Below are 23,343 nucleotides of genomic sequence, written 5' to 3' on the forward strand. Positions count from 1 at the left end.
CTGAAATATTGTGATATTATTTTAGGGTCATACTTTGCATGTAGAGTTCAACTGTTGCTTTTTGGGCTGTTCCTGGTGAAATTACAGGGGTCATCAATCACTAGGCTCTCTCTTGTGCATGCTGCCCCTAGTCCTGGCTCTGTCCCTGTTCTCGGTGAGGTTCTCTTAAATCTCAATTAATCGCCATTCATGTGGACAGTCGGCAGCAACAAGTCTGACCCGGGTGAACAACCAACAACAACTTTTGACATCATTGCACTCAGGGTCATTGAGACACACCGACCACTCCGGTGTGGTTGACTTGAAACTTGCTTGAGATAAGTAATCTACCACAGTCTACCTGTATTCTTTTGTCAAAAGGTATGTTCACATCGCATCATAGTGCATAGTTTTGAATACTTTTCCTTGATGATGCGTTCAGGCACCTGTGAAATACTTGGATGTCTGAGAGAGTTTGGTCGTCAAATATTGTTTTACGTTCTCGAGGCATAAAATTGCACCCAGCAAAAGGTTAAGCACATGTGGATGATACACAGAGAATGATGTTATTTATTTGGTAGTATTATCATTTTAAAAGTTGTAATCCACCCTTTAAGTCTGACAATGTAATCAGTGATAAAACGAGTATAAAAAGCATACATGAACTAAAGTAAACTGGCTAAAAATGCAAAGATCCAGTCGTGTGAAAATAAACCAACATGTATTGTTTTAGCAGCAATATTCACTTATTTTGCTTGGAAGTTTTCATTTCTGTGGTGTCACTTAATTTTATTATAATACAGTTCAAGTTAAGTCAACAACCTGCTGTTGCGTGTCATCACCTCCTCTGATCAGCCGCCTGTGCTGGTTTTCTCTTAAAGCCATCTCAAACAGAGAAAGCATTAGCTTTATGCTACAGACAATAGTACAGGCTCAGTGTTGTGGTGTGAGCCAGTGGTGAAATGTTGATCTCCCACCTCTTCCACCTGCACACCACATCGCCTTCCCCTTCCACCTTCACACACTGGCACACACACACTGGCGCAGACAGACACAGGATTTGTCATGGAAAGAAAGACCCAGTCGAGAGATTAAGAGTAAACCACTAATCTGACGGTGCCTGCATTAGTGTATTTGTGTGTCTGTGTGCTCCTTTTTTTTTTTTTTTTTTTTTTTTAAATGTGGGCAGGTTTTATGCAATGGCTGGTTCAACGGTGTTTCATTCTGTCCTAGCAGCTGGAACGAAGGCTTTTGTTTTTCCAGGAATTTCACCCCTGTGAGAACAAGCGGGGAGGAGAAAATATGTTCCCATGCTCATAGTTGGTTTGTTGTGATTCACATAATTTTGGTGTTTTGAGCAGTTTGTAATTTATTTGGGTTTCTGCACGGCTATGAGTCATAAAAGATGGAGAACATGACAGTGGAACTAGAGAGACATGTGAGCCATTTGGCAGAACTGAGAAAGGGAACAAGATGAGGGCGAGAGGATCCATTGACGTAAGGGCCGGAGGAGATGGAGGTAGATATAAAGATGGAACACAGCCTGCCTGCTCTCCATGTGTTATTGTAATGACAACAGCAGCCCTGTGTTCACCAGCTAAATCAGATGCAATGTTCACAAACCTCTCAGAGATAGTGGCACACTCTATCCAACCTCAAATCTCAAGCTGCTCAGAAAGTGTTTTTAAAACACGATGGCTGTTTCAAGTGTGTGTTTATGTTCACATTCATCTCTCAACACTTAGAAATGATGTACATTGGTGTTAAATAACATTTGGACTGCGTTACCCAGCCAATACTTATCAGTAGTTCTTTGTTCACAAATCTATTGCTGACATCTTTACATAGTTTTTCTTGATGATTGAACATTGAACTTGATTTAGAGATTTGAAGGATGGGGTAGGACACACACATACATGCACACCTGTCATATAGATTACCTTACACACACAAACTTGAACACTGTGTGTGTTTGATGAGGTGATGAATTCCTTGTAAGGGTTTGTCTGCAGCACATTCCCTCTGCATTCCATGTTGGAGCTGACTTGGTGTCAGCGGTCAGACTCAGAGAGGTTACAGGAGCGGGCAGGTTTGTGTGTGTGTGTGTGTGTGTGTGTGTGTGTGTGTTGTATACACACACACAGTAGTTGACGACCCTCTGCTCCCTCTGTCTCGTATTCGGCAAATGCAGGCAGAGCAGGGACAACTGTACACTGTGCCTCAGAGCACAGGCACATATGCATACATTTATATGACCAACTGCCACACACACACACACACACACACACACACACTCCCTGTGTATCTTAAGTAACGTCTGTTGGCGTATAATCCCATTTACCTCTGAAAACACAAGAGTGTGTGTGTGTTTATTGTCACAGGGACTGAGGAGAAGAAGAATTTGTGTGATGTAGTGCCCACAGTCTGTCTACTGTCTCGGAGTGGCAGCTGTCACACACACACACGCACACACACACACACACACACACCCACACGTCTGTTATCCACACAGCACACTGGGTGTCAGAGAAGCAGTTGTCCTTGCACTTATTACCACACCAGTCCTTGAATGTGCGAGTATATTGTCAGTTTCTACCCTCGTCCTTGTGCAGGCTGCTTATTTAAGCCTGGGAAACAAATGGAGGAGGACAGCGGAAATAAGTGACATCATCGTGCGTGTCGGATTAATACAAATTAATGAACAGGCTAAAAAAAAGGAAAAAAAAAAGCCTGTGGCATAAAGTCTTTATGTCCATTTTTCATGTTGTTTATTATTATGTGTTTTATGGCCCTTTGGCTCATGATACTCATTCAGAAAACATTTTACAATCTTCAAATGCTATTATTCCATGTAACGGAGCTTGTAAATTGACTGCTGTAAAGAATTTATTCTTGGCTAATGTACTTTGGCAAAATTAATACAGAGCATACTGAGGACAATGTTTGAGGTTGTTGTTTCAAATCCGTAGTTTTCTTTCAACTCCTTCACATCAAGGGTAGTTACTGGACAAGTCTAGATCAGGTTTTATCACTCCAGCCGTGCTGATAGCTTGAAAGTCAGCCCAGCAAGGTGCTTTAAAGACAGGGGGCTCAATTTGTTCCAGTGTCTGACTTCCTCACACACACACACACACACACACACACACACACACACGTATACACTACTTTTGTACTTTGGAACAAGGCATTTGTTTTGGCAGGCCACCTGCCACACAGAGAGAGAGAAAGGGCACCGGCGCTTGTCCTCCACTAAACTGATTTACGTTGGCACTAAAACAGAACTCATAAGGGCTTTTTATACGCCCCAAGACTTGCCAGTCAGCTTTTTTTCCCCCTAGCCAAGGCAGGAAGGAAATGATACAAGATACCACGATATACAATACTGCTTTATTGTCTAACCTCTTAGAAATTGGTCTTACCTCCTCTGAAATTTGTCTTGGCTTGCCGGATGACTTGAATACAATATGGTGACATTTGTGTTTTTGGCGCTAGCTCATGTTTCAGATGTTCTTTGCTCATCACCAATTGTTTTTTTCTCACTTTTTTCCCCCTTGTTAATAAAGTAATTATATGAAGTAATGACACAAAAATGAATATCAGATCACAGGGTGACTGTTTCTGCTTAAATTGACCCCGAAGGTCACTCAAGAAATACTATCTTTACTCAGTTATTAATACATTTTCTGCTGTCATTCAGCTGTTATTGAAAGAAAGGAGGACCATTATGAACAAATTCCCGTGGACAGTGACAGATGGGCTTGAATATTTTTTGATAATATTCCAGTGAGTTATTGTAATAATGTTGATATTCTCTGATAATCCTCAGCAGACAGTGTGATTGCTTTTTTTTCAGTGTTCAGATTTGAGTTTGTAGTGTGTAGGGATGCCATGGTGAGGAAATTTTCCCACCGGTTAATAAACTCGTGACAACACTGGTGTTACTGGTGTTACACAGGACGTTTTTACAAAATAAGATATTTGTCGATGACGCTCAATATCTTACTTTGGTCTTTAACATTAGATCTTTAGATCTGCCCCTGACTTTGCAGATATGTATTCGGTCAACCTCACACTGTCCCTCTTATATTTAGTGCATCGTGCAAACAGCACCACTTACGGATGACTGTGCATCTGGCCTCTCCAATCGAGCTTTAGCTGCAGGGCCCGTTTTGGCAGCCTCACTCTTGTTGGGTGCTTGAAGGTGTGTAGATTAGAGGTGTTGCCTCCAGTTGCTGCCACCCTTATCAGACAAAGTTTACAGATTGCCTCATTAACATTATCAGGTTCCCTATTAGCATTGGGTCCAAATCCGAAATATATAGGTTTTGTTGGTATAGGTATAGCTTTTGCAATCTGACTCTGCTACCCTGTGCTGTGACTCTACTGCTGCTGCATACGGTCACGGAGCAGACACTTTAAGTTTATAATTTGAGTGTCTGTCATCCGACTAAGTATCGATAATAAGCTTAGTATTTTACAAATTAGAGTTTTTTTATTTGATGAATGTGGGCGCTGATACATGAAAATGAACTAAATGGGTTTTATTTCTATTAAAAAAAAAAAAAAAAAAGAAGCAAAATGACAGTAGGGTGGTGGGCAAGTAATCGGTGTGTAATCAATGTGTGGTGTGATTTGAATTGGTAGCTTGACCCCACACACACACACACACACACACTCAAACACTCCCCCCTCCCCCTCAGCCCTCTCAGCCCCTGAGACTGACTTGCCTGCCTCTCACTGGGACATATGTCAGACGAGCAGGCTAACCAGGCTGCAAATGACTAGTCTGCACAGTGCATACCTGCAGTGTGTGTCTGTGGTTAGGCCTGAGTGTGTGTTCAAAACACAGAAATAGGTTGGAGAGCAACTCCACTTCCTCTACCCTGTAATAACTCCAGTCAGACTTTTCGCGTGTTTATGTCTGACTGCGTGTATGTCGTCTGTCCAGGGATTGCCACCCATCCATCCGTCCATCCGTCAGTGTCATATGGGGGGGAGGGGATGGTAATCCATTCTTCCCATATGCAGATAGCGGTGGTGAGATTAGGCAGACCCTGGGAGAGGATTAAGGCTTCGGGGCTTGGCTCCCCTTCTATCTTACCTCCTCTCTAACCATCCAGCCCCCCCTCTACCACCACCTCCCCGCTTCCTGCCGCCTCCTCTTGCTGTTCAATCCCTCATCCCCCCCCCCACCCCCGGTCTCCCTCTCCTCCCACGGGCAAATCTCCAATCTCTAGAGTGTGTTTGGCTGCTGAGTGAAGAGGTGGAGGGCAGATTAAGATAGAGAACCATTTAGGTTTTTTTTTTTTTTTGTGCTTGTGTGTTTTGATTTGCATGCGCATAACGTATTGGTTGATTCCTTCTGTTTTGTGCATTTTTATATGTGTTTGTGTGCGTACACATACCATTTGTGCACAGAGAGGATATGCAGTGGGTGTATGGGGGGTTGGAGTGTGTCCAATGTGCATCTTTTAAGTCATATTGCTTGCAGTCGCCTCCTCGATTACACTATGGTAGGGTTACGATAATTGACTTTGTGCATATGTGAGAGTGTGTTTTGAGAATTTGCATTTGTTTTCAGAGCCTTTTCCCCATTCTCTCTCTCTCTCACATAGCCTATATATTTTCCCATCTCCCTTACTATATAGCCCTTCTTTCTTAAACCCTCAGTTCCACCTTCTCTCCTCTTTCTCCTGTCCCAGATGTGACCCACATGTTGTGTGATGCAGTGCAGAGGGTAGAGAATTTGTGCTGCTCCTCTTCCCTCCTCATCATCATCCCTCTCTCGCCACCTTCTCCTCCTCTTTCTCCCCTCCAGTGGAGAGTGCTGTAATTGATATGCCACTGGCAATAAATCAGCACAGCTCTGGGGCTGAGCAGTGACCATTATCTGAACGGACAGGTTTAGCTGCTTTGGAGAAGAGGCTGAGAGAGGGGAAGAGTTGATGCAGCTCAGCTCACAAGAGTTACCAACAGCTCACCACTTCGCCAGCCTCTGGAATTTCCTCATGATGTACATGGAAACACACCACCCACCCACCACCACCACCATCTCCTCTCAGGATTCCTGTCACTGTTAAACTAAATACACAAAATGAAGTAAAAGCCCAGAGAGGGACTCCTCCCTTCCAAGTCTTTTTCCTCTTTGTTATGTCTTCCACCTCCTTTTTCAATCCTGTATTCCCATTCCTAGTGCCCGTCGTGACGCACTACAACCCTCTGTCAATTGATAGGGCTTCCTGATATCAAATCCAATCAACTTGGCCCCTCACTGCCCATCCTCTCTAATGCTTTCCCCTGATGTGATAACAGCCTCGGCTCTCCCGATATGGTGGCTGCCCATTCCCAAAGCCACAGACACGCACCAGCCCATAATGATTGACATGTTTTTCCTTGATGCTGCCAGATATGGCTTGCAACCTTGCTCCAGCCGCTCTTCCCACCATTTCACTTTAGCTCTGGAGGAAATTGAAATTGAAGAGGGTTTGGAGGGATAAGGAGGGTGAGACAAAATGGAGAAATTTGAGGGGAGCAAAAAAAGGAGAATGTCTGTAAGATGCCAAGTGATTGACTACATCCTCAACAGTTGGACAAGTCCGCCATGACGGGATGGAAGTGGAGGGATTGAGGGTGAGAGAATTGTGAGGCCATTTGCAAAGGTTTTTAGTGCAATTCTTTAATTTATCTTGTTTCCTCTCCTGGTGGTTTTAAAGTTTATATCATGGAAGAAGATAACTGTATGTTGTCTTTTCACAAACGTGTGTTTGTTAAAGTGTGTGTTGTGATGTCATCATCTTATTACCAGGATAGATAACAAGCAGCCGGAGACCCCCAGATGCAATTTGTTGTGTGATTCACACTCTATTACATCAAGCTGTGGCTGGCCTATATGAAGAGGAATTACTGTAGGGAGGATTTTTTTTTTTTTTGGTTCAGGTTCTCTCTCTCGTTCTTTATCAGGCTCTCTCATTTGCTCACTCGCTCACTCTGCCTCATTGTATCTTCCCCTCGCTTGGAAATGACAAAGGAAAATGAGGCAGACAGCCTCCTTATGCGTCGCCACGCTTTAAATTGACATCTGCTGTCGTCGCGAGGCGCGACTGTACCGTTGAGCAAGAAATTAGTTTTTTTATAGGCTGGCTCGTCACTTTATTGCGGCTGCTTATGTCGAAGAGGCCGCGATCCACGTCGAGTCGTTTTAATCTCACGGAGTGGAGAGTGGGGGTATATCTGGTAACTGCAGCTCAGACCCTTCTGTCTGCTGTTACCGTGCTTAGGTGCCTCGATCCACAGGGCTCCCCTGGTGTTTGATTCAAGCGCAGGTAGAGCCCTGATTAAAATGCAGCATAAGTGCTGCCTATTGTTTGGCTCCCCGATGGTCCTCGCTCACCCCTCTGCTCTTCTCTTCTCCTTCCATCCCTGCAATGTCTGCTTCCCTCAGTCTCTTACTTTCTCTCTCTTTTTTTCTTGCCCTGCTCCTCTTTCTCACCTTGTTTTTTTTTTTTTTTTTTGTCTCTGCTATATATTTGTCTTCTCCCGGCCTTTCATTTGTGGACCTCTCCCTGAACCTGGCTGGCTTTGTCTCAGCTGAGCTATGGTTTGCTATTCCACGAACAATGCCGCTACAATTTCTCTTCTCTCCCGCTCAGCCTCTCCCTCCCTGACTTTCTCTCGCACTTAATTTGCAACAGCAGTGACTAAAATTGATGTGCAATTCAATGACTCCTCTTACAGAGGTGTTTAATTCTTTCAATACTTGCGAAAGTGCATTTTTTTTTCCCCCTCAGAGTGTCTACTCACACATACCTGCCTTTCAAAAGGGAGGCTGAAACATAAGAGACACACAGATATTGAAACAGTCATTCTTCCCTCTGAGCTTGGTAAACTGACCACACTCCCTGACCTGCATGCTTGGTGATTGATAGGAAGATAGCCTTGCTTCTCAGAGGCTCACCAGAAGGGGAGCAGGAGGCAGAAACCAAGATAAGGAGAAAAATAAAGGAAAAACCCACATTCCTCTTTGCCTCTCTCCTCTCTCCTCTCCTTTTGATTTTCCTCTATCTCATGTTTTTGCCTCCCTCATCCTCCCACCCCCACATCCTCTTTTCCCTACCCTCCTCGTCTATCTGTAGTGTCTCTCATCTTTTCCGATTCGGTGTGGTCATAAAACACCCTTTGCGCAGACACTTTGATAGTCAAGGTGAAATTGAAGCTTGGGGTCTCTGGGAGCGTTGCGTCCTCTTTTGCATAATCAGCATTTACAGGAGAACTAATGTCCCAGTATTGCAGAAACATGATTGGCCTGTCAAGTAGCAGCACACACACAGCAAACTCTGCTCCTCCTCATCATCGTATTGTAGTTGGAGGACGCCCAAAGGAGCCAAATACTCACCCTCTTGACTCCTCCTCTTCTCCTCCTCCCTGTCCTTTACCTGCAAACCTTCCATCCTATAAATTACCTTACTCCTGCCCTTTAATCTCCCTCTCTGTTCTCTGCTGCATCTCAGGTTGTCCAAGGATAACAGCTCTGGGGTATATAGCGTGCACTGTATGAAAAATACTTATGCATTTGTGAAAAGCTGCTAGATGAAAGCAGACCTGAGTAAAATGTGTATTTGCTAAGCTTCACCTCTTCATTCCTCAAAATTAGCTGGTGTGAGAAGGCAGTGGTACAAGTGAGGAAGGAAATAATGTTCATATCTGATGAAGGGCTGTGTTAGGCCACGTCTAGACCAAAAATAGCACCGTGTGGTAAAAGAAAAAAACACAAGCGGAAACATTGATGCTGGCATGTTGCTTCAGGTTCTGATGAGAAGATTAAATACAATCCAGAGAAGTCCGGCTTGCTGGATGTCGCATTGCATTGCCACAAAAGTTAAGCCAGGTTCAAGTGTTGTGATGACCCTGTATTTTTTTTGGCAGACCCCTCTCCACATAGGCAATAGAAAAACAAGAGACTGGCACGTTTGGAGTGTGCCGACTGTGTTTGTTGTGTAGAGGGAGATGGGAGTCTTGAGTGGTAATGTGTGAGATAAGGACCCTTCAACGTCAGCGATGGGTTAATTGTGTTGTATTGGCAGCACACATGTCGATCAACAGTTTTCATATTTCATTTTATATTCCGTGCGTTACGCTAAACACAGTTATATAGTGGAGTATGTGTGAGTGCGTGGTGTCGGGGCCCACCGCAGTTTAATGCATTAATGGGAATCCCGGTTGTTGAATCATGTCGGTTCAAAATAAACATGCAAATCAGAACATGTTCCATGTCTGGATGTATTCCTTAAACTGATACCATCAGACCAGACACTTTATGCAAAGCTGCATTCTTAATCATTCAACCCGTGTTTTTCATCAGATAATGATGAGATAAAATCTTAAGTAAAACAAGTTTGACTAAAATGACAGAAAATGATTGGTTATTGCTAGAATAGATTGACATTGTTGGATGTTTTTCAAGAATAAAGGACCAAAATATTATTTTCTTCCTTTGTTTTTTTTCATGCTGTACTGGAAACATACTGAACCGTGTCCCCAAAACTGAGGTGCATACCGAACTGTACACTTTGTGTACCGTTACCACTAATATGTACACACACAGAGTATATATAGTGATCGCAGCTCCCTGAGGGAAAACAGAATATTGGACAACCTGCTGTGCTGCCACGAGAACCTGATGCCTGGATGCAATTGCCAAAACTGCAGGCATATTTACAGTGGATTACTGGTTTGCGTGTTGATACTGTTCAAACAGACAGGAAAGCCTTCAAGCAGACCTGGCTATAAATTGCTTGCTGTCAATGTAACAGTGCCCACTGGCACGTTTTTCAAACACATGCCTCCTCCAAAGCCACCATGGTAACATTGAAAGTTATGAAATATTAAAGAGTTCAGTGGTGTGAGTCTATAACTCATTCCAGCCAGACTCGCATTATGTGTACAGAGCCTTTAATGATCGGCCCATGCCTCCTCTGCTATCTTCCCTCATAATTAAATGCCGACACACATTTGCCTTTCAGACTTGATTTGATATCATTTATTTATCACTGGGGCAAATGTCAGCTTGGATTTTTTTCTAATTTTGGCTGTGCAATTTGTGAGCCTTTTAGGCTTCCCTGCCTGCTTGATGCATAATCAATATGAAATGTTCCTTGGACACTCACAGTGTTTTTTTTCTTTCTGCCTTCTAGGGCTCCCACCTCGTGCCTCAGTGGATGATGTTCCTGATGACGGCTTGCAACGCTGAGAACAGGACAGCGGATTGATAGGAGTTTTATTCCCCTCTCTTCATCCTTCTCTCTTTCCCTCTCAGTTTCCTCCCTTATTCCTTGACGGTAGAGCAAGAAAAACAGAAAATCCTGACTTGGAACTTGGTACCAGAGCTCGTACTCCTCCTCCTCCTCCTCCTCCTTCTCCTCCTCCTCCTCCTTCTCCTCTCTTTCTCCTTCCCCGTCCCCCTAAGCCTTGCCTCTAGACAGCCCAGATATGTGTCCACTAGCTCGGTCAGTGGCTTCCCCTGGCCTGGGGAACTTGTTTCTCCTCTTGGGGCTTTTGCTTATCATGAGCCCATCCTTCTCCGGAGGCCAACCCCCACCCTTCAAACGATTTACTCCTGCTGAGTGGGGGCTTACACATTTGGCCATCCACAACAAAACAGGAGAGGTCTATGTGGGAGCTGTAAACTGGATTTTCAAGCTGTCTAGCAACCTAACCAAACTGCGCAACCACATGACTGGACCAGTAGTGGACAATGAAAAGTGCTACCCTCCACCCAGTGTCCAGTCCTGCCCTCACGACCTGGCCCAAACCCCCAACGTGAACAAGCTTCTCCTTATAGACTATGCCCAGAACCGCCTCATTGCCTGCGGTAGCACCTCGCAGGGCATCTGCCAGTTCCTACGTCTGGATGACCTCTTTAAGCTGGGCGAACCCCACCATCGCAAGGAGCACTACCTGTCCAGTGTGGCTGAGTCGGGTACCATGTCCGGGGTCATCATAAGCTCCCCCCACAGTCCTACAAGCAAGCTATTCATCGGAACCCCCATTGACGGCAAGTCTGAGTACTTCCCAACCCTGTCTAGCCGCAAGCTGATGGAGAACGAGGAAAACGCAGACATGTTCAGCTTCGTCTATCAGGATGAGTTTGTCTCCTCTCAGCTCAAGATCCCCTCAGACACTTTGTCCAAATTCCCTGCTTTTGACATCTATTATGTGTACAGCTTCAGCAGCGAGCAGTTTGTCTATTATCTAACAATGCAGCTGGATACTCAGCTCACTTCCCCTGATGCCAGCGGAGAGCAGTTCTTCACCTCCAAAATTGTGCGCCTCTGCGTGGATGACCCCAAGTTTTACTCCTACGTCGAGTTCCCCATCGGCTGCACTAAAGATGGGGTAGAGTACCGGCTGGTGCAGGATGCCTACTTGGCCCGGCCAGGCCGTCAGCTGGCCAACTCTCTGGGGATCTCTGAGAATGAAGACATCCTTTTCACGGTCTTCTCTCAGGGTCAGAAGAATCGGGCCAAACCACCCAAAGAGTCAGCGTTGTGCCTGTTCACCCTGAGGAGGATAAAGGAGAAGATCAAAGAAAGGATTCAATCCTGCTACAAGGGAGATGGGAAACTCTCCTTACCCTGGCTGCTCAACAAGGAGCTCGCCTGCATCAACTCGGTAAGCTCTAACCTCTCTATCTGTTCTTTTTTTTTTTTTTTTTTGGAGTTCTGTTTAGTAAACACTTTCTTCACAGCTCTTTCCTTAGAGCCATTCAGTATACTTATCCACCAAGGCACGCTTGTTTTTTTTTTATTGTTAAGCTTTGACATTGATGCACACAGCAGTAGCATTAGTTGACCATTTAGAAACTGGTCTAAAAGGAGAATATCATACCGTTGCTTTCGGCAAAAGTGCACAGCTTGCTTTCACATGGTTGATACTGCCTTTTGTCAAGAACATGAATGAAAATGTTCTTGCTTGCACACATGAACACACAAGTATACACACATAAACATCCAAATATTGGAAACTACTCTTGATGTCAGTGAATTTAGTGTCCCTCAAACAGTCTGTTAGTCCTCCTTCTTCCCCTGACCTTATTACTCTTTTCTGTTACATGGTTGCTAATTGATTACTGGCCTGCCCATTCTACATCCATTCAAATGAACCACTGCTGCAGGCCCGCATTGATTAACAATGTAAAGTGTGAAGAGCTCTTGTTTCTTCCTCCTGCTGACTCTTTTTTCACTTTTTTCTACTCATTTTTCCCTCTTTCCACAACCTCTTGGTACTTTGATTTAGTCAGACAGGGGACATCATTAGCCCAGTCCCCTGGATTTGTGAAATGTCACTCAGGAGTAGCGCGCACACACACACACACACACACACACACACACACAGTATGGTTCGGTGCACCGCAGTGCGAGATCCTGGGGGATAGCACGAGCTAGACTTATTTTTTACTAACTGATCCACGGAGCATGGCCCTGCATGCGTTACAGAGGACACTCACACAGACACACAAGCATGCACTCACCCTGCAGACTATAAGACACTACACAACATCGCACGGTCTAGATTTCTCTATGGCGAACATATATACCTGCTCACATACTGTGCTTATACTGTCTGACCTTCATTCCTCATTCATTTTTGTCTCCCCCCCTGCTCACCCACTCTCCTCAGGCTGCAGCTGCTTGAATCCTCTTATATCTTTCTTTCGTGTTTTAGTGTTTTGTGTCCCTCACTCTTAGTTGACCACCTGTCTCAGTGACCCCATTCTCCATCCAGTGGGCTCTTTAAACCCACCCATCCATCCCTTCCATCTTGCTCGCTTTTAAGATAGCTTAATTAAAAGACCTCTTTAAAGCTTTTTCTTTAAATGTCAGTGCACACCGTTTTTACCAGCATGTGTCTTTGCAAACACACACACACACACACACACACACACACACACACACACACACACACACACACACGCCATTCACTCTGTGTTGCGTCTAATGGAGTGGGATACTCTGTAAGAACAGCGCTCCTTCTCTTTATAAGTCTTCATTAGCCTGAGTGCACAGGTGTGTTCTTGTGTGGTAGTGTAAGTGATGTGAATGACCAAGTCAAGTTTGTCTCTTTCACCTCCCCTTTTGCCACCTTCTGTAGATGTAGTCTCTTTCCTGTTCAGTGGTTGTCTTCATTCTTGTTTTTGTGGCTTTTGTCTCTAAGGGTCCATCACACTGACAATAGCTTTGAGGCAAAAAAAAAAAAAAACAGGCTATCTCATTTATTTCAATTAGACCTTTGCACTGGTGCTGCAGAAGCTTCATGTGCAGAGTGCTGTGGAGCAAAAATTGCAGGGTAGTGAAGCGAAAAATTTGGATCTACTTTTTTTATGCGGTGCAGTGCAACAAAATCAGTCCACTCAAATATTATATGTGCGAGCGCACATGCCAGGTAGATTACTTTGTTGCTGTTGTGCTGATATGCTGCTTACCCCATCCGTATTTGGATGGAAGAGCAAGTTTTTGCTGTCATGACAACTCTGTGTAGATGGACTATCCAGCCTCAAAGGAATATAAACCACCATGCACTGTCTGTGCTTTTGATAAGACTCCAAACTAGACATAGTGGTTTATATTTCACCTAAATTTACCTGAACGATGTAGCGGGCCTCACCTGTGCAGCCGATGGAACTTTTTTTTAGAGCATTTTTATTTGTTGTAGCAGGACAATAACAGGTGTAACTAATTCCATTAATAATGGCTTCCATCGAAGTGTCCCAGTATGTAATGCAGCCATCATTAATGTTCTTATTTACACCTGAACTTTTCTTGTTTCAACATATCAGAATGTCTGCTGCCCCTTTACTCTGTCAATGAGTTTAGTTTTTCTGGAAGAGAATCCTGCTTTTAAAAAGTGATGCATCTACCTTCTTATTAGTGCCACAACCTTGATGTTAAACTATTTTTAGGTCAAACTATCATCTGTCCTTACATTCATCTAAAGGTATTTTACAATTTGTTTGATCCTTCTGTGCTTCATTCTGTTCATTATTTCCTCTCCCCGTCCCGTTCTGCCAGTCATCCCTGTTACCGTGGTTACTGGCATTTTTGAGGATCATTACATTCACCCATCATTTATCATTACTCAAACATCCTCTCAAAAAAACTCTTGTCCCATATAAGCTGTCAGAAATGATGATGTAATAGCGTCAGAGATAAGCTGATTGGCTGACCCCATGACAGCAGCAAGGCCCGAGGGGTCAGCCTCAGGTTAATGATGTCTGCCACATTCCCCTTAAGCAGTGACCTAATGTCAGCTGCCCACCACTGACCTTAACCACAGTCAGCGGTCCCAAGGACCTCAAATCTGACCTCAGAGTGCCTAATGTCATTTTTCAGTGTGCGGGAACGGTTGCTGTGCAAAATAACTTGACATAATAAGAACAGAGAAACACAGAAAGAACTGCATCACACTGCATAACATGTGAGATGGTATTATTGTATTAACTGAGAATGAAGTATTATGGGTGTGTGTTGTTATTGCAAACAATAAAGCTCATACTATATCCCAGTCGAGTTGCTGCAAAAAACATTTTTCATTCGGCACTTAATATGCTGGATAAAATACACATATTTTGACAAGCGCACAACTCCTTTACATAACCACAAGATTTGATTTCATACAATTTGGTATTTCTTTCATCAATTATCTCCACTAAGGCTGCAACGATTACTTGATTAATTGGATTACTTGATGAACAGAAAAATTAGTGGCAACTATTTTGATAACAAATTAATCGTGTCAGTCATTTTTAAATCATTTCTCAGTTCCAGCCAGTCATTTGTGAGGATTTGCCACATTTATTCATCTAATGTGATAGTAAATTGAATATTTTTGGATTTTGGACTGTTGTTCTTACAAATCAGGCAATTTGAAGACGTCACCTTGGGCTTTAGGACACTGTGACGGAACCCTTTTCACTGGCATTTTATAGACCAAATGATTATCTGATTAATATAATCAAATAATGGAAATAGTTGCAGCCCTGATCTCCATCATTTAGAATCTGAACTTTTTAAGGAGTCCTGTGAGTGTGAACTATCATTTAGTTTATCTATCTATAGCTACTGTAAGGAAAGAACTAATAAATTGCATCTAATTAAATAGCCAGTTAACTAACCAGCTACCAGGTGTCAGGTTTTCACTGTTGGCTACTATTATAGGGCAGATATATGAACTGGCAATATGCTACTCCACAGCCCTCTAACCTTTAAGCTACTGGTGTTTGGCACTGAGCCCCACCCTGATTTTTTTCCCAGCCACCCCAGGAATTCAAATGCGCTTCTTTAACCTCTAGGCTGCAAACTCATAAAAGCCTATCACAGCTACATTTGACTGAGCAGTGTGGGAAAGCCTCTGTGATGTGGGGGTGGAGGGTGAATAAGTTAAGCATGACCCTGCCATAGAGCAGTGGAGAGGGCAGAGTAGAGGGGGGGGGGGCGGACAGCTGTTAGCCACACCGCCATGATCGATGACCAGGTGCTCTGTCGGCTCCCCGTGTAGAGTTCATATTTGTGCTGGATCATAATTTCTAGCCTCTGGCCATCATTAGGATGATATGTTTATGGTCACAGTGAGATGTTGGCTATTTTCTGTAAACACAAATGTTTGGGCATATTACAAGTAGCTCTCATACACCTGTACACACACCATTCATCACCTCAGCCCTGTTTCCCTGGCTATACTTGTCTGCTGTGTGTGTGTGTGTGTGTGACCATTTTCTTGCTTGTGTGTCTCTGTTTTGTCCCTGAGCTTTATTAGTGAACCCCTGACCTTCTCTTCGGTTTGAGAGTGGATCAATACAAACCATTTCCACAGAGGGAGAGCGAGAAAGAGAGAGGAAGAGGGTGAGAGACAAGGTGGAGTGAGAGGGAGATGAATGCAAAAAAAAAAAAGAAAAAAAAAAAAGGTGAGACAAAGGTAGTGAAGTTAGAAAGGGAGAAAACAAGAGAGAGGTATAGAGGTGAGTGCAAGAAGGGAGGAGGAAGTTGCAGGAAGTAAACGAGAGAGAGGGGAGCTAGAACCAGTGTGAGAGAGAGAGAGGTGCAAGACGTGGGTGTAACAACGAGAGGAGGAAAGGGAGTTGGAGAAAAAGGAAAACGCCAAAGCAATGTACAGGAGAGAGGAAGGGAATTTGAAGGATGGCGTTGAAGAGAGGAGAGGAGAGGAGAGAGACAGAGTGAGTGTGAAAATAACAGAGCGAGCCAAGGAGGCTTGAAGGGAAAGAGATTGAGAGAGAAAGCACAAAAAAGGAAGAAAATATGACAGTGTTGTTGACTTTGTCCACAGTGCACACAAATCTACAAAATTCTCCAACCTGATCTTTGGCACGCAAAGTTATCCACACTGTTGTTTTTTTTTTTTTTCCAGTTGATCAAATCAGGTTTGAGCGTTGAGGCATTTCTAACCTGTCTGCACCGATTTCTCTGGACTGTAGACATGCAAATTGAAGCTAACTGATGTTGCATTTCCCAAAACAGGAAAACCAAAACAAAATAGATGAAGAATGAGGATATGTCACCGTTGGCACTGTAAAACGTCTAACAATATGAGTCGTTAGGAGTGGAGCCATGTTTTGTGCTGCGGTCACGGCTGGCTAACTGCACTTTGGCTGCAACTTCAGTGTTATGTTTGTTATATTGACTTGACTTGCCAGACGGATCATCTCTATAAAATGATCAAAATCCAATTTCAAACCACATTTGAATGTGTTTTAAAACAATGTGTGTTAGTTTTTATGGTTGTCGTGTCCAGACTTGACAAAAACAGTTCAATGTGAGCAGGGAGAAATAAATCACATGTGAGCTGCCAACCTTAACAGTGCATTTAAGAGAGAAGTGAGAATGACACCAGTGATTTTTTTTTTTTTTTTTTTTTTTTTTTAATGAGAGAGGAACTAACAGGTTGAGAGAGGATGATATGCAGGAAGAGGAGGAGAGAGCAGCAAGCCTTTTACAGCCAGGGTGTGCTCAGAGGAGAGGCAGTGATTCACTGACACAGAGAGGAGGAGGAGGAGGAGGAGGAGGGCGAGAGAAAGAGTGATAGCCCCAGAAATCTTTTCACTGCCACTGCCAAGAACAGCGGGAGAATAGGGCGAATGACAGAAAGAGGGGAGAGAGATAGAGGGAGGAGAGGAGAGCGTGATTGAACACCGGCTGCTGCACAAATAGTATCGGTGTCCGTCACCTGGCCACTACACTGTCCTCTTCAGCAGCACGCCTCTCTGTCATGTCAACTGTGCGTGTGCGTGTGTGTGCGTGCGTGTGTGTGTGTGTGTCGTAGCTCATCTGACAGGGTGTGTATCTCTACAAGTAGGTGCTATAATAACGTGGACTCAAGACAACAGAACCTCTTTCTGTGTGGGTTTCTGCTATAGAAATGGGATAAATTCTCAGGACGTGTCTTTGCCACGAGGTCACTTTGCTGAATATATTTTGTAACTCACTAAATTTATCACGGTAAATGATGTAAGTGATGGCCAGCTGTTTTTCTCCACAGCAAGGAAAACATTAGCAAGCAATAACCTTTTAGGTCATTAAAATGCACTTATTTAGTTGTGGAAAGTCATGGAAAAGTTATGGAATTTAAAATCAGAAAGATGCATTATGATGATCTCAAGGTTGGTTTTGGGGCATTTTTTTAATTTATCAGTTTAGACTATACATAGAGCCTGATCAATTTCTAATACCATCATGTTCTGGGTAAAGCAGCTGTCAAAAATGACTCTTTTGCACTCTGTTAAAATACTTTGAATGACAACACAAAAACATAAATATTAGCTTTCAGTTAAACACATACGATTGCATATTTAGTTCACGCTCAGTGTGAAGACAGGCTGTCCAGATCCTTCCTTAATCCCTCTGCAACATCCGTATCAATGACAAACCTTTCTTCATGGAAATGATACAAAACACCAGAGGAATCCATTGAAAGAAGCTGTATGTCCTTAATGCAGGGCTATGAAGCTGTTAAACATAAAAACAAAAATAGAAATATTGGTTTAGGACCTAAAATCAGCACAGACTGAATATTAAATGACTGAATTCAATCTGGATTAAAAAGCTTGATCACAACATTCCAACTTGTCACTACACGAGGCTCATATCTTGACCCAAAGACCATTCAAAATGTCAAGCTGCTTTCTCTCCATCACCAGATGGATGGTGATGTTTTGAACTTTGTCACAAGCCAATGCATCAATCAATCAGAGAATCAATCATACCAAGAAAAAAAAAAAAAAAAAAAAAAGAGTCAATCAAGTGTTCATTTTGTGACACTGCATAGGCCAGCTGTTTTTGTGGCATACGCTTTCAAAGGTGACATTTGATGCTAAACCTGAAATCAATATTGAAGTGGTTCTTATTGTGTAACATTATTTTGACTTTTTGGTGGCTTTTTCTGTGATAAGTGCTCATTGCTGTGGTGTTTGTGCCCTCACAAAGCATTACTTGTGAGACAATGTGGGCGGTAGTATGATGTCTTTTCCTTGGAATTTGCCCTGATGTGTGATTTAGATTTTTCTTATAGGCGGGGCTCTTTTCTTTGCTCAAGCATAAGTATGTGTGTGTGTGTGTGTGTGTGTGTGTGTGTGTGTGTGTTTTGGTCTAGTCAGGGTAGCTGCTGAGAGGAGCATGGTTATCAGAATAAGCAGCGTCCTGTGGTGAGCTGTACCCTGGAGACTGATTACAGCAGTCTAGCAGATGCAAATGTTATAACCAGTCCCTTTTACCTATGGCTGATTAAAACACTTCTTATAGGAGAATATTACACTAACTTACTGAATTGGATCCATCTGAGCACACAATTATTTATCTTTGTTTCTTAGATGTTTCATTCGCTCTTAGATTAGTTTCTGATTTTGTGAACTGATAATGGAATACCAGGTTTTCTCTCTGCCGTAAACTGAAAAGATTTACATTGCGTTGTTAGAGAAAAGGCAAAGTGGAATTGAGTCAGAGGCCAACTCCTAACCTTATTAAATCCATAATTATATTTATCATTATATCATATATTATATTATCCATCATCAAATGAACGTAACTCACTTGTGGTCTTTGTAAAACACAGTCCCATTTCTGTGGACCTAATCTAAAAGGATGTGCCGGCAAATGTGTTTAAGTAATTAGACCTGATTAATTGAGCCAGAGTTGATGAGCAGAGTTAATTGACAGTCTAAATGAGTTGAGCTAGGAGACACCGATCGGGTGGGTTGTCTTAAACGCTATTGGTGCTAATAGGTCATGTTTCGGTTAATATTTGCTGATTTGATTTGAATGAGGAATTTGTTCATTTTCATACAGGATAGACTTTTTGATTTACATTCTAGTGGTGTGTGTGTGTATGTGTGTGTGTCTGTGTGCCATGAGCCAACAATGTCACGCCCACTCTGTGCTCTAGTGTCGCTCTCATCCCATTATTAAAGGACAATAGAAAACCTTTTGGAAGAGACCCCATGCAGACTGTGTGTGAGCTGCTTAATTCTCTCTTTTTCCTGACCTTTCTCTCTCTCTCTCTCTCTGAGGAGTGTTTAGCTCAACAAATCCCCATCTCTAGCACCACTCTAATGATACTAATTGTCAGTGTAATTATGTATTGATCTGTACTGTGTGTGGGTGGTGTGTTGCATACATCATTATCAGGAGTAATCAGTAAATGCGGGGTTGGGGTTGTGCCTGTATTGTGCATGCCAATAGTCTGTGTGTTTTTCTTTTAAATTTATTTTTAAATTTGTGTGTGTGTGTTTTTTTTTTTTGTGCTTTGGAGAGGAACCACTTTGCCAATTGTTAATCTAGGGCTGTGCCAAAATCTCATATCCCGATATAAGTCATTTCATATTCCGATAATGATACATATCATGATAAAGCACATTTTCTGTTAATTCAAAGAATAAATAGTTCTGCAGTTGTGCTGCGCACACAGCGGAGCAGAGGAGAGACAGTGAACCAGGTGAAGTACTCGAGTTGACAGTAACTACTACTACTCATTATGTTACTGTAAGTGCATTAAAAGCTTAGTGACTAAAAAGCCAAGAGTAATTTATTAATGTAATCCACGCAAAAGATGGAAAGACTCCAAATGATAAAAAAGATGTGCCGTGAAGAGTGTGATTTGCGACATATCTAACAAAATAAACTATAGAGCATAATAAGAAACGACAGACGTTTTTCTATCACATTCTACCACTGCCACACGACATATATCCTCATATTGCACAGCCCTATGTGGGTCCTTCTTTAGATAAACAATAAGTAACTATCACTTTTTTCGCCACTTTCAATGACATGTCCTCTTTCAGATGATCAGATCATATCCAACATATACACCTGGATGTATTTTGTTGCCTTCTGCAACAAGACACTCTTTGCTGCAGTTAACCGTAAAAAAAATCACATTGTTATGAAAAAAACTCAATGCTTTATCAAGTTGAAAGTTCTCTCAAAGTAAGAAAAAATGTTTTTTACTGTAAATCTTAAAATCAAGTTTTGTATTACAGTTTCTTATTTTCCCATTTTTTTGTGTGTCTAAGTGACTAATGGGGACAGCAATTTTTGAAATTGGTCCAGTATTGCGTGAGAGCGCTGCAGCCAGCAGCTGCGAATAGTAATCCTTCGGGGCAATAGTGCCCCATCAATGTACGTCCACTAAAAGTCCTTTATTTTTGCCACTGACAGGCTCAGATTGTTATTATAAGTGTCTGACAACATTATGGAGAGGACCATACTGAAAAATAAAGCATTTTTGCAGATGTGAAATGAGGTAGTATAAAATAAAAATGTGTTTTTGACTGCTGATGTTCCTGTTTATGCGCTGTGAGTTGTGAGTGATTTTACTTTTAGATGAACTGACTGACCTAACTAGCTGACCTTTTATTTACGTCTTGACTGACGTTTAATATGGCTCGGATCTATTATAGGTAGCATTGGAAGTTGTTGAAATATCTTTTGCTTCTTGAAACCTTTTAAATCTGCTGACCCACTGCTGGTCACAGAGCAGCTCCATCAGAGCAGTCGGAGGTTAAGTACTTTGCTTAAGGGCACCTGTGGTGGTTGATGATGGTGGGAGGCAGTGTGTTACTCATTCATTTTCCCCAACCCACTTTTCCCAGCTGGTGTGGGGATTTGAACTGATGATCTGCTCACAAGCACTCTCCTTGTTTCTAACTGCCTGTGAGGTTACATTGGCTTTGGTTCATTTTCAGTGTCTGTATGCCTCTTTGTGTGCATTCATGGTTGTATTTTTTTTTTCCTGTATGTACTCAATACAGTACGTATTATTTCTTGTGTGTCTCACCCATTCAGTTTGATTGTGGTCTAAATATGTGGTGACAGCTTTTGGAAGCAGCTCCCTGAAAAGGTGCCAAGTCCTTGAGGTTTCACTGTCTGCCTGGAGTGCACTCAACATTGAAATGACTACCCTGCAACCCATGAATATGGAACTGGTGCAGTCATCTCTTTTTCTAAATTATTGATCAGTGAGGATCAAGTAACATATTCTAGGGAAGAGCTACAGCGTCTTGGAAGGAAACAATTCATAGACTGTAAACAAAAATAAATGTCTTCCTGCAACAGATTGTTTTTGCTAGTATACCTCTAGTCCTGAGTTGTAAATAAGTCAATAAAATTAGGATAATGAAAAACCTTTCCCTCAAAATGTTGTTAGTGCATCTTGTGTTTAGTCTAACACCTTCGAGACACAACCAATCAAACACACTCTGTCTGGAAGGAGTCTGTGGCGTCACAGCTGACGTTGGTGATAAGCCTCATGAAATTTCTACCTGTTATCCTAAACACAGAGGTCATTTTTTTTAAAGGCGTGTGAGTGGTTTTTATATTCATGTATTATATAACTTCATCGTTTGTCATGTACTGTGCTGTCTTTATGCAGGCTAAACCTCTGCGATTAGGGTGTTTATTGCCCTATGGCAGTGACTTTCTTAAAGTTAAATGTAATTAAATAACAAATTCGTAGAAAAATAGGAAACTCACTGTCATATTCTCTGAAGGTTTAAGTAAGTAGCTCACCGCAAAATTAAAAAAGCTCACTGTGCGTTTGGTGGTCGTGCAATAAGATGGTGAGTCATAACTGTATTACCTCCAGTAATTCCCTTAATTGAAACATGAATTGCTGTTGGGTCGAACAAAATCCCCAAATTAGTTGAGTGGGTTTAAGAAATGTGGAAGAAATAAATATCACAAATAGCCAGAGGACCTTCTTACAATATTCATATTTTTCTATATGTATCATTTTTTTTATATGTAAAATTGCCTTTTTAATAGTTATAGTTGTTAGTTGTTGAAGTTAATCACAGTATAAACCTATAGTGTGTCATTTTTAGTGAGCATTCACAGTCAGACAAAAATCAAACTGTAGAAACCTTTTTAGTGTTCAGGCTACATCATTTTCTATCATCATGAATTATCATAATAATCCGATCATAAAACTTCCACTGTGTGGTCACAGAGATATATGTAGTGTTGACATATTGCAGTTGTACTCTAGTGTGTGTTCATTGACAGTTTCCAGTGCACTGGTGTCAGTGCTGTACATTGAAGAGCTGTCAGAGTAAGCAAACATCATGAAGCCTGTAATTGGTGGGAGGTCAGTAGTGTGTGTGTGTCTATTATATTGCTTCTGGCTAAAAATAAGTGTGAGAGAGGAACCTATATACTTCTCGGACAGTGGTGTCGATTGGCTTTGATCACATATACCGGCACACAAGCTGTGCATCATGAATGTGTAACTATGGATACAATCAGATGCTAGGTTGCTAGGTTGCTCTTCTGCTCTGTAAACAAAGCATATACACAGACACACACGTTAGTAAAGGCACCTGCATCAGCCAATGTACTCCTAATAGTGTGTATGTGTGTGCACGCTTTTGTTGTTTGTGTAAGGTTAGAGGTAACACGGATAGATGCGCAGACTTGACTCCGTGTATGTACACACACATACACAAAAACACATGCAAGCACACACACAGATGAATTGCAGGCCTGTCTTGAAACCATGCCGTCAGCGTTAATACAGCCACTTCTGTTCCTCTCTCTCTCCTCTGTCCTCTCCACTTCTTTCCTGCTCTCCGTGATACAAAAACATAACTCTGTTTCTTTTATTTGGAAACATAGCGCCTGTTGGGTGCAGCCCGATTCATTTTTCTGTCGCCAAATGAATGAACGTGTTTGTGTTTGCCATACATGTTTTCCTATCACCTTAATTGCTGTAAATCAACAACACCATATATGTTCCTGCACATAAGCCCGTATTGTATTCTGCTGTTTACATATGTTTCACTGAACGGAGGTGACTATTGACGAATTC

At 42.4% G+C, this 23,343-nt stretch overlaps 1 protein-coding gene across 4 annotated transcripts in view; it reads left to right on the forward strand.

Moving 5' to 3' along the window:
* The window catches only part of LOC137181837 (plexin-A1-like), a 194,967-nt gene that overhangs the window by 26,398 nt on the left and 145,226 nt on the right, over window positions 1-23,343 (forward strand). For all 4 annotated transcript variants that reach the window (XM_067587888.1, XM_067587889.1, XM_067587890.1 and 1 more), the window contains exon 2: window positions 10,170-11,646. In XM_067587888.1, coding sequence (XP_067443989.1) covers window positions 10,465-11,646 — 1,182 coding nt within the window. In that variant the 5' untranslated portion in view covers window positions 10,170-10,464. The remainder of the gene's footprint in view (window positions 1-10,169; window positions 11,647-23,343) is intronic.

Source organism: Thunnus thynnus, chromosome 4 (assembly GCF_963924715.1).
Source record: "Thunnus thynnus chromosome 4, fThuThy2.1, whole genome shotgun sequence".
NCBI lineage: Eukaryota > Metazoa > Chordata > Actinopteri > Scombriformes > Scombridae > Thunnus > Thunnus thynnus.